Source organism: Cenococcum geophilum (assembly GCF_001692895.1).
Source record: "Cenococcum geophilum 1.58 unplaced genomic scaffold K441scaffold_55, whole genome shotgun sequence".
NCBI classification, from domain to species: domain Eukaryota; kingdom Fungi; phylum Ascomycota; class Dothideomycetes; order Gloniales; family Gloniaceae; genus Cenococcum; species Cenococcum geophilum.
In genome coordinates, this window is record NW_027137613.1 from 242316 (window position 1) to 255068 (window position 12753).

General features: G+C 33.4%; 3 protein-coding genes across 3 annotated transcripts; all 3 read right to left on the minus strand.

The window, feature by feature from the left end:
• Positions 1-7782: 7782 nt before the first annotated feature.
• K441DRAFT_583445 (uncharacterized protein) lies at positions 7783-8031 on the minus strand (the record flags this gene model as incomplete). Its single annotated transcript, XM_067644497.1, has 1 exon — positions 7783-8031. A coding segment is annotated over one exon (249 nt), but the record flags the coding sequence as incomplete, so codon positions are not given.
• Positions 8032-8139: 108 nt separating this feature from the next.
• K441DRAFT_583575 (uncharacterized protein) lies at positions 8140-8373 on the minus strand (the record flags this gene model as incomplete). The annotated part of the gene is made up of 1 exon (XM_067644503.1): positions 8140-8373. A coding segment is annotated over one exon (234 nt), but the record flags the coding sequence as incomplete, so codon positions are not given.
• A 261-nt stretch (positions 8374-8634) lies between these two features.
• Positions 8635-8910, minus strand: K441DRAFT_583188 (uncharacterized protein; the record flags this gene model as incomplete). The annotated part of the gene is made up of 1 exon (XM_067644490.1): positions 8635-8910. The coding sequence occupies one exon, from the start codon at positions 8908-8910 to the stop codon at positions 8635-8637; it is 276 nt and encodes a 91-aa protein (XP_067499055.1).
• Between the last annotated feature and the right edge of the window lie 3843 nt (positions 8911-12753).

Below are 12753 nucleotides of genomic sequence, written 5' to 3' on the forward strand. Positions count from 1 at the left end.
CTTATAAACTATACGTATACTACTTACTAGTATAGTATAGTAGCACTAAGGCCGTCTATAAGGCCTATAACCTATAACTTTTACTATAATATAGGCAGTATGGTATTACGGACTGTCCTCTTACTACTGTCTTTAAAGCCTTTAGTATAATCCAGGCGCTAGGATAGTATATTAGTAGGATTTACTTTACCTAGCTTATATTTAATCTTAAAATTAAACTTAGCTAGTTTCTTGGCGTATTAGGCCTAGTAAGTAGATAAGCTCTTAGTAGTTATAAAATACCTAAGATTATTATAATTATAAAGCACGCGTGTTATATACGCGGCGTATTTAAGGTAGTAGCGCTACGTCTTAAAGTATTGCACTATAGCGAGTAGTTCCTTATTATATATATTATACTATATATCTAGGCTAGTAAGCTTCTAACTATAATAGGCGATTAGGTACTAGTAGAGTTAATCTCCCTATCCTAAGGGCTGCAGAAGTATACTATTATAGGCATAGTTAAAAGCGTTAGTAATTACTATTAAGGGTAAATTAGGGTTAAAGTAGTAAAGTAGTAGAGTTAATATAAATGTAGCGCGTAGCTTATAGAGCGCTTACTAAGCGTTATTAGGCCAGGACTAAGGTTAATACTATTTAGTAGGCCCTTTTAACTTACGCTTTTGCTTCTTCTTCCTATCTAACGTTAGGTTATAATATATTTATATAAGATATGCGTGTAGGGGGTATATGGTATCTAAATAGTTCTAGATAAATTGCCTATAGAAGTTAGCGAAGCTAAGGCAGACCTGGATGTCCCTATAGAACTTAGGCTTAGGCTATTTCTTAATAGCTTTTACGCGGTTAGGGTCTATTATACCCCTAGGGGTAATAATAAAGTTTAGGAACTTAATGTTCTTAGTATAAAAGATATATTTTAATAGTTTAGTATATAGGCCCTAAGCGCAGAGCTGTCGTAGTACCTATTTAACGTGCTTAACGTACTTATCCTCGTTATTTAAGTAGATAAGAATATTATCTAGGTAAAATACGTAGATAGTATCTACTAGGGTTCCTAAAGCTTTATAAATATAGCTCTAAAACGTTATAGGGGCGTTAATAAAACTAAAGGGTATTACTAGGTACTTAAAGTAACTATAGCGTATCTTAAATACGGTCTTCCATTTATCTCCTTTTTTAATATAAATTTTATAGTATGTATTACAAATATCTAACTTTATAAATATCTTTATATAGCTAAGCCTGTTAAAGAGTTTGCTAACTAGTAGTAGGGGGTACCGATTCTTAATCGTGATCTTATTTAGGCGTCTATAGTTAACGTATAGCCGTATTATACCGTCTACTTTTAGTATAAAGAGGATAGGCACTCTAGTAGGCGACTTACTAGGCCAAATTTAGCCCCTTTTAAGAGCACTATTTAGGTACTCTTATAAGATCTATAGCTCTTTCTATAAGAGGTTATAAAGGGGTATTTATAGTAGCGTCTTGCCTTCTTCTAAGTCAATTATATAGTCGTACTTAGAGTTCTGCGGTAGCGTGCTTGCTAGCTTATTAAAGGAAATATTAATATCCTTTTTATATATATCTAGTAGGCTAGGGGCCATGAAGGTTAAAGCAACTATTATATAGTAGTGTGCTTCCCGGAGCTAGTAGAGAGAAGGGTATAGCCGATATATATTTCGCAGGTATATTTACACTAAAAGTATATATAGCTCTACTATAGTATACTTAATAGTTTTAGGGTTTTAATTACCTTCCCCTTACGTATAGGTAATCTGCGCCAGCACTAGAGGGTCTCTATAGGTACTCGCTACTAGTAACGGCAAGTCCTCTACCATATTTATAACCGGTGTTTCTACGTCTAAAGGGTTTATATAGGTACTCGCTACTAGCAATAATAGGTCCTTTATTATATTTATAACTAGTATAGAGACGATGTCTTCTAGCTATAGCGAATAGATTATTTTACTAGCCTTAATATCTACTAGGAGAGTATTAAGGGTAACTATCTAGAGGCGTTTAGGGTCTAAAGTACCCTAAATAAACTATCTAGAATAGAAGCTAATTAATAGATTTGCTTTTGCGAGCCAATCCTATCTAAGAACTATATTATAACCATTAAATAAGCTACCTTAAAAGGTCTGCAGGATAATAGTACGAGGGGTACTCTGGGAGTTGCTGGTAGTAATTATTAGATTATAAGTATCCTAGATTATTATCTGGTTACTATTAAGAAAATATATAATAAGTTTATATAAATATAGCGCGTAGTATATAGGTAGGTTAAACCTATAAACAACATCTTAATTAATAAGGTTAATTTGGCACCTATTATTATATAAAGTATATAGGTAGACTTCGCCCTAGGGTGTATCTATTACAACGTATACTATAATACATTTCTTCTCTCCCTCTATATTAGGCCCTAGTTATAGTTAAGAAAGATACACTACTAGGGCTTTAGGTTTTTCGAAGGCTAAACTAACTTCTCTTTATTAGCCTACTTCTAGTATTTCTTATAGTAGCCGCCTGCGGTCCTTTAACTTATATATATAGTACTAGCGTTTAGGGGGTCCCCTAAGCCGTCTGGCTTTTAGGTAATCTCCCTAGGAGTTTACTTAAAGCATTACCCTTTTTAGGTTCTATTCCCTAAACCTAATTCTATAAAGCCTATACTGCGACCACGCTTTATACACAATAATTTACCGCTACTACTTACGCGATCTTTAGCGAGCTTCATAGTATTAAGCAATTACTCTATACGGCGGGTTTTATTAAAAAGGTCCTTAGCGGTTTTTACCTATTAGGGCGAAGTTCTGTTAGAAAAGCTCTGCTTATAGGTAGGCTAGGAGATATAACAACTAAAAGTCTACCTATTATTTAGGATTAACAAAAGGGGTATATAAGAAGAGGTTCTCTAAGCTATATATATGGGCTAAAAAAATATTAAACCTCTAGTTCTCCTTTATAATAGCCGTATAGTATATTATAGCGTTATTAAAGCGTTTTACTATAGGGTTCCTAATCTAGTCTTAGACTATAGTCTTAAACTTATTATATAGTAAAGGGCCCTTATCCTTTATGCCTAACTAGTAATAAACTAGTTAGGCAATTATATTTTCTTTTATAAAACCTTTAATGGCCTAGCGCGTGCGTCGCTTATAGTGATAGTTAGCGTTATTAACCTTAAATTAGTTCTTAACTGCAGCGATTCACTAGTCGAAATACTATTAAGTAGTACCGCTAATATTAGGTAGTAACTTCTTAACTAGGGCGTTAAGATTTGTTTGGCGTATGCGTTCGCTATATAACTTATACTTTTTACTAAAGAGATAACGGGGGGGTTTTATTAAACTAATAATACTCTATAAGTTGGCTATTTTCTTAGCTAGCTCATCTAGCTCCTTTATATTAGCGGTATTAGGTAAGATACTAGTAACCTTACTAAGCTCCTATTAAGCCTAGATATATAAGTTAAACTAGTCTTTAGCGTTTATAAATATCTAATCGTTTTAAGGTTTAGGATGTAGCTTAAATACTACTAGCATGCTTCTAGCGGTTTTGTTTATACTAGATCCTAAGGCGTTTTACAGTTGTATTACTAGCGTATTACTATTAGGTATAGGCGTTAGTTTTCTTTTTAAAGGCATTATAGAAAGATTAAACCAGCTATCCTCCTAATAGGATTAGTAAGGATTTAAATATAAGGTAAGAATGTAGATAGGGAGTCTAATAATAGAATAATAGGGTATATTGTATATATAGAGACGAATCCTTAAGGGAAAAGGGGGAGTCTGTATGCGAGGTAGGAAGGGTTTTCCCTAGGTATATATAGCGCACATACCTTACGGGCAAGTTATCCCTAGGTTGCCCTAGGGTCGCCTATACCTTACAGCTATATAATTATCTACTTAGGTTTTATCTAATAACAGCATTTCCAACCCTAGCCCCTAGTTATTTTCTATACTATGCTATTAACGCCCCTTAGTTCTACTTAGTTTACGCTATTAGTATCTAGAACTACGTTATATAGTTTATTATTAATCCCTTTTATATAAGTTAATAAAGCTTTCCTTTAGCCGTTGCTATTAATTCTAGACCTCTATATATTTATATAAGTCTACTAGTAAATCTTTTTAGCTTAAGAATATATACCGCACTTCTAAATTAGTAGTTTCTAACCTATTAACTTATATCTTCGTAATTTAGGGTTTAAACTACTTTAATACCTAACTTATTAAGAATAATCATACGTATGCTATTTTAATTAATTAGTTTTATTAGCTTAGTTTCTTTATATCTAATTTTTCATTTTATTTATATAAGGAATCCTCTTAGTTTATATTTTCCTCCTATAAACCTTTTAATTAATAGTATCTTAGTCTTTTCTATTTTTATATCCTATAACTACTATATCAATGCTCCTTAATTATTGTTTATTTTATCTATAAAATCTCTAAATTATGCTATAGTAATTATTTGCGAATTATTATTCCATATGCTAATATCTCCTCCTAATTCTAAGGTAATTGCTGCTATAAATAGTATTATAATTAGTGCTTAAGGTAGTCTGTTGTTTAACTTTATTAATACTATAGCTAGGTAGTAAATATATAATAAAGCTTTATAGAAAGTATTATAGTAGACTTATTAATAGGCTACGTCAGGAAAAAATTTACTAACATTTAATTTTACTTTTTAGCCATTTTAGCATTTTCTAGCATTTCTAGCATTTAGCCGCTAAATGCGGTATTTATAATTAAGTCTTAGCGTTTAGCTACTAAGTGCTAACTATAAGATTACTAAGCATATATAAAAGTATAAATTTTATAAATTTTAAATTTTAAATTTTATATATATATATACGTTATTAATATTAGGAAGCATACATAAAAGTATAAAAGTATAATTTTTATAAAATTTAAATTTTATTAATATCAGTAAGCATATATAAAGTATAATTTTAATACTTTATTAATAAATATTAAAACTACTACCCCCTAAAGCTCTGTATAAAGCTTTGTATAAAGCTCTATATAAAGCTCTATATATAAAGGCTCTGTATAAAGCTTTACGCAAAGCTCTACGTATAAAGACTCTATACAATACTTTGCATTAGGTCCCCGCTATATTCCTAATATCTTCTATATATACCTCTACTAAGTATACCCCCTATATATACCTAAGTAGCCACCTTATTTTTTACCCTTCCTTTTTTATATCCTCCCTACCTAAAGGGATACTAGAATAATAGCTAGTAAACAACCATTACTAAAGCTAGATAATCGTTGCTAGAGCTAAATAACTATTACTAGAGCTAAATAACCATCGCCAGAGCTATATAACCGTTATTAAAGCTAGATAAAAATTATTAGAGCTAGATAACCGTCGCTAGAGCTAGATAATTATTGCTAGAGCTAGATAACCGTCGCTGTTACGGCACTGACCTAATATATTGTTATAACTCGGCGTTACTATAACACGAGCACAGACCTAACCCCTAAGCGACACGTATATATACCGCCTTACCTCTATATATAGATCCTTATATAATATCGTTTGTTAATTATATACAGTTACCTCGTATATCGTACCTTAACAGTCCGCACGTACTGTAATAATATATCGTGTTATCTTATACGCCCTTAGTAGGGCCTTATTTCCAAAGCCACGTTTTAAAGCTACCCTACCCTAGGCGGGATTCTTACCCCTATTCTACGTTAACGCCGATTTAGTAAAGTCTCTATATCTATTTAAGAACTAATCTCTTCGTCTCCTCTTTAAGTTTTTAAGCTAGTAGTAGGGAGACACCCTATAGGCTATAGTTTCTCTTCTTAATCTTTAAGTTTCCTAGGCTGGTAGTAGGAAGACACCTTATAGGCTATAGTTCCTCTTCTTAGTCTCTAAGTCTTCGTATCTAGCTATGCTACTACTTTACGTCCTAAGTTTCTAAGCCGGTTATAGGGAGGTTACCCTACGGGCTATATTCCTTATATCTTAATTATAATATAAAACTATAGGTTACGATCTTATCTCCACCTCTATCTCCGCCTTTAAATTTATATAGATAGTACTTTAAGTTTACCGTAATAAGAATTTACGTTCTAACCTTAATCTCTATACTCTAAGCCTTTTAAGTCTACGCAATAACCTTAATCTCTATAACCCCTAAGCCTTTTAAGTCTACGCCTTAACCTTAATCTCCGCACCCTAAGCCTTTTAAGTATTAATATCCACCATACACCCCATAGATAAATTTTCTTCTATTTCCTTCGTTTTACCCCTTTACCTTTAGCTTTATTTAGTGCTTAAGATAAGCACTAGCGGAAAGCAATATAGTAAGGATATAGGTAGGAGGGTCTAAGGACTATAAGGACAAGGACCTTTAAGAACTAGAAGGATAAGAACCTTTAAGGACTAGAAGGATAAGGATATATATAGTCTATTTTTTTTTTACCTTCGCATTTTTACTGCCGTTACTTAGCTTATAGGAGCTTGCCTTAGAAGGGGAATATACTATTACAGCACTAACCTAATACGTTATTATAACTTGGCGTTACTATAATACGAGCATAGACCTAACCCCTAAGCGACACGTATATATACCGCCTTATATCTATATATAGATCCTTATACGACATCGTTTGTCAATTATATATAGTCACTTTATACATTATACCTTGACAGTCCGTATATACTGTAATAGTCGCTAAAGCTAAACAACTATTATTAAAGCTAGACGGCTGTTACCGGAGCTATATAACTATCGCTAGAGCTAAATAACCGTTACTAAAGCTATATAACTACTAGAGCTAGACAACCGTTTAAATAACTAGCTAGCGAATACTATAAATAATTTAAATAATTAATTAAATTAAGGTAATATAGATAGGTAGGTATAGATAAGTAGGTATAAATAGGTAGGTATAAATAGGTAGGTATAAATTAATAGATAGATAAACAGATAGATAGATAAATAAATAGATAGATAGATAGGTAGGTAGGTAGACGGGCAGATAGGCAGATAGGTAGGTAAGTAGGTAAGTAGGTAGGTAAGTAGGTAGACAGATAGGTAGGTAGGTAGATAGATAGATAGGTAAATAGGTAGGCAGGTAGGTAGGTAAGTTAGTAGGTAGGTAGATAGAAAAAAACTATCGCTATATTATATATCCGCCCCACGTGAATCCGGCTAAGCCCTCCGGGCTTAGCCCTACGCAGTTCAACGGAAAACCGAGTTCAACGGAAATATGCCCCACTACGTGATTTTGAAGCTGTAGATTTATATATAGACGTTGTATATTTAACTTTTAAAGGAGGAGCAATTAAAGCAGTAATATTGAAGCTTCTATATATCAATTATCACGTACCTAAGCCACTTGGTTGTGCTATTGTGTCTTCCTAAGCCCTCTTCTTTACCTCTCGCGCAGCCTTCCGTGCCGCAGCCTTTACTTCCTTTTTAAGCCTCTAGCTTACTTTAAGGCGCCCATCCTTTACAGATATTAAGCCTCCTTTACTAATAACGCGTTGATCCTTTTTTTGTCGCTTCTGACGGGCTTAAACAGCTGCCTGCATATTGTGGAGGTCGTCCTTAGCTAGCTTCCGGCAATAGGCATTCCGGTATACCCCACGCAACAGCTTCTCGTATAGCCACTTCTCCTTTCTATCTAGTGTACTAGCGATTATATATAGCCGCGTAATTAAGCGCTTAACGCTCCGTGGGGTTATTGGTGTTAATGGCGGCTTAGGAAGGGGTGGTCGTTGCACTATAGGTAGAGGCGTTTAAGGACGTATAAATGCGCGTTCGCGTAATTTCGACAGTACAACCTCTGGATTGTATAGAATTAGCCCTACTTTCTTCCATGCTGATCTAATAGATGAGGCTTTAAATGTAGCGTCACGAATAGACTTTAGATGGTATAGAAATTCCACCTTATTGAAATCCGTGCACCTAGTTCGAGTGGCCATCTCAACAGCCTTACGATGGTTGTGCTTAAAGGGCTGGAAGAGAATAACATCTAGAGGCTGCAGAAAGTGGCTTATATGAGGCGGAATTGCGAATAGAATAATACGGTTCTCGTTGCAATATTCTGCGAACTCCTTTGTAAGGTGCGAGCCGTGCCCATTAAGGAAAAGTAGTTAATATACACCCACTTGCCGGGCCTTTGAATACTTATTAAAATGCTTAATCCACTTAAACGCGTAGTCATTATTTAAATAGCCTACCGTTTGCGCACCTAACACGTAATTATCTGGAAGATCTGTGTGCGTAATATAATGGTAGAGGATCTGTTCTCCCTTAAGTATAATCGCCGGTGGAAGCACACAGCCATTACCACTAATAGCCTCTAAGTACGACGCGAAATCGCGATTTGTTTCACTAGCTAACTAAAACCTAGACTTCTCCTCTAGACGCGTTATAATGAACTAATTGCCTCTAATCCTAATACGAAATCCACTCTTGTTAAAGTTATATAAATCCGCGTCCTAGATCTGATGTATATCCACTACATTATAATATAACTTATACCACTCGTTAATGGCAATAGGGTTAGTTATAACGGCGCGATCGATCTTAAGAGGCTTCTGTTTAACTTTATAGTAAGAAGGATTACTTATAATAAACCGTGTAGTCTAGTTGCGCCCAAGAGTAGGAGGCTCTTCACCATCACGCGTTGCTATGCGAAGAATCCGTTTAGCGGCACTGTGCACCTGGTGGATAAGAGTAGAGCAACTAAGACGGTCCATACGATCGATATATGCAAGGAGAGCAGCTTCCTGTGCTGGGCTAAGCTTACGATTGGGGCTGCGTTGCTCCATCTTGCTTTTAATGCCATTGATTCGATTATAGACGCGTTTATATAGCGCGGCCTTTGCTTTAGCTGCCTTAGTGATATTAGGCTTATCCATACTGCAATAGAAATCGACTACATCTTGTACACGTGCCTCTTCGATTTCGTATTCTATAGGCATGGTTGGGGTAAAGAAAATATATAAGGAATTTGGTGTATAGGATTTAGGGTGAACATTTCCGTTAAACTCGGTTTTCCGTTGAACTGCGTAGGGCTAAGCCCGGAGGGCTTAGCCGGATTCACGTGGGGCGGATACTAAATTACCTAAAATAATATAATCTATTTTATACTAACTACGTAAACTAAGTAAATACTATTAAGTATATAGGAAGAGTAATGTTTACTTATTACTTAAAGTAAGTAAGATATATAGAATGTGTAAGGAGGGTATTATATATTAATTGCGTATTAAGTATAAGTAGCTATAAATACGCAATTAGCTATACCGCGTTATTAGTTTTTATTAAATGCGGCAGTATACTATACTTAAGTTAATACTATACGCTATACGTTACAATGCGTAAAATACGCATTTAGTTATAATATGCTGCTAAATGCTATAAAAATGCTGGTAATTTTTTTCCTAATATAGGTATATAGGTAAATATAAAGTTAATAGCGTAAATATAACTAGTAAAGTAGGTTACTTAATAAATTAACTCTAATTATATTTTAAGATTTACTATAAAGAAGAAAACTAGCTTAGTAGGGACTATAGTCCTTTAAATATATAATACTACGTTAGGAAAAAATTTACTAGTATTTTTATAGCATTTGGCAGTATATTATAGCTAAATATATATTTCGCGCATTATAATATATAGCGTATAGTATCGACTTAGGTATAGTATATTATCGCATTTAATAGAAACTAATAACGTAGTATAGCTAATTGCGTATTTATAGCTATTTATACTTAATACGCAATTAATATATAATGCCCTCCTCACGTATTTTATATATCTTACTTACTTTAAATAATAAGTAAGTATTGCTCTTCCTATACACTTAATAGTATTTACTTAGTTTACGCAGTTAGTATAAAATAGATTATATTATTTTAGGTAATTTAGTATATAATATAGCGATAGTTTTTTTTTATCTGCCTACCTACTAACTTATCTACCTACCTGCTTACCTATTTACCTATTTACTTATTTACCTACTTACCTACCTACCTATCTACCTGCCTACCTACCTACCTATCTACCTACCCGCCTGTCTATCTATCTATCTATCTATCTATCTATTTATTTATTTATCTATCTATTTATCTGTCTATTAATTTATATCTACCTATTTATACCTACCTATCTATACCTACTTATCTATACTTACCCGTCTATATTACCTTAATTTAATCATTTATTTAAATTATTTATAGTATTCGCTAGCTAGTTATTTAAACGGTTATCTGGCTCTAGTAGTTATATAGCTCTAATAACGGTTATATAGCTCTGGCAACGGTTATCTAGCTTTAGTAATAGTTATCTAGCTCTAGCAACGGTTGTCTAGCTCTAGCAACGGTTATCTACTAGCTATTATTCTAGTATTTCCCTAAGTAGAGAGGATATAAAGAAGAAAGGGTAAAAAATAAAGTGGCTACCTAGGTATATATAGGGGGTATACTTAATAGAGGTACGTATAGAGGCTATTAAGAATATAGCGGGGACCTAGTACGGAGTATTATATAGAGTCTTTATACGCAGAGCTTCGCGAAGAGTCTCGTGCAGAGCCTTTATATATAGAGCTTTATATAGAGCTTTATATAGAGCCTTATGCAGAGCTTTATATAGAGCTTTATACAGAGCTTTAGGGGGTAATAGTTTTAATATTTATTAATAAAGTATTAAAATTATACTTTATATATGCTTACTGATATTAATAAAATTTAAATTTTATAAAAATTATACTTTTATACTTTTATGTATGCTTCCTAATATTAATAACGTATATATATATATAAAATATAAAATATAAAATTTATAAAATTTATACTTTTATATATGCTTAGTAATCTTATAGTTAGCACTTAGTAGCTAAACGCTAAGACTTAATTATAAATACCGCATTTAGCGGCTAAATGCTAGAAATGCTAGAAAATGCTAAAATGGCTAAAAAGTAAAATTAAATGCTAGTAAATTTTTTCCTAATATATGCCTAAGGAATGTACTTGTCATAGGACACCCCTATAATACCTTGGACACGTCTACCTATTTTTACTAGCTCAGTAATTAGAGACTAACCGCGAAATAGCAATCTAATGGCAATCTAATGGCAATCTAACGGCAATCTACGGCATTCTGCTATATTCTGCCAAGTTCTACCAAATTCTGCTAAGTTTTACTAGGACTATAACCTAAACCCTATTTTACCTATATATGTATTAACTAAGTAACTAAGTTAATAATATATGCCCTTTCTTCCTATTTTCCTACCTTTTTTCCTTATATACCGTCTTAACCTCCTTATACAGTTTATATATATAGCTTAATAATATCTACCTTGCTATATATTATTGTCGCTTATACTTACTCCGTAATACTATATTACGTTAACCACCTATACTACTATTAATTTGCAAAACGAACCTAAAGCCCCTATAACGGCCGCTAGTATTATATCCGCACTTTAAGAATAATTAATAGGGATATAGAAGTCTTTTATAGACGCCCTTAAATAAAACTAAGCCACTTTAAATTAATAATAAGCTAAATAAGAAGCATAATACTAGTAATTAATTAAGGACCTCTAAGAAGAAGTCTGCGCCCTTAAGAGGCCTACGCTAGGACCTTAAGACTAAACGCTATCTCTAGAGATAAACGCGCGGAACGCGAGCCCTGAACCTATAGTAGCTACTTACCCTAAGCTAACTACTATACTAAAACGATCTAAACAACTACTAGATCCCCTAATATTTACTAGTAAATAATAAGAGCTTTAATTATTTCTAAGCTAGCTTAAAAATAAGCTAACTAGTAATACTAACTATTACCTAACTAAAGCTAACTAACTTTGTTACGCCCTAAGTTAACTAAGAGGAGATATAGCTAACCTTATTAAACCGCTTTAGCTAAACTTAGTATAAAGCCTAGTTATACTTCTTAAAGCTATATATAGTAACCTAAACCGCTAAGCTACTGCTTAAAAAAAGATAAACTACATAACTTAAGGAGCGAAAAGTTTCCTAGTATACTTCTCCAAATTTAACCATTACGCAAAGAAAATAGGATGGAACGACTCCGCAATAATTAATAGCCTTATTAAATCCCTAAGCCCTAAACTAAAAACCTCCCTAATAGGCGTAGACCTACCAGGAGCCCTTAATGCCTACGTAAACGTTATTAATAAATAATATAATAATATACTACGCCTAATACCGAAGCCCGCTTTATAATATAATATAGTAACCCCATAAACGTCTACTAAGTCATTATCTTAGCCTAAGCACCCTAACGCTATAGATATTAACACTAGGACCCTAGGGTACGCCCCACTAGGGTCCTCTAAATAAGAACAATATATTAAGCTAGGCCTCTACTTTAAATATAGAAGTAGCTCTCACCTCTCTAACTACTACTTCGTCCCTATGCCTAAATATAATTATAAACGGCTAACACCAGCAGCCGTTTACTGTATCGATCTTCTAGTTACCGTCCCCGATCTCTACCTAGTTCTAGCCCTATATTTAGTAAGCGCTATTTATAAGAATAAAGCTATAGCTGACGTCCTATAAGAACCCCCCTAATTAAATTATCTATAATATAAGAAAGAACTTCTTATCTATAGAGTTTTAATAATAGATAAAGGTAATGGCAATTAAGGTTAAGGAAGTCCCTATTAAGGCATATAATAGTATTAAAAAAGTAGAGCAATATTATATGCCATTACGCCGTATATA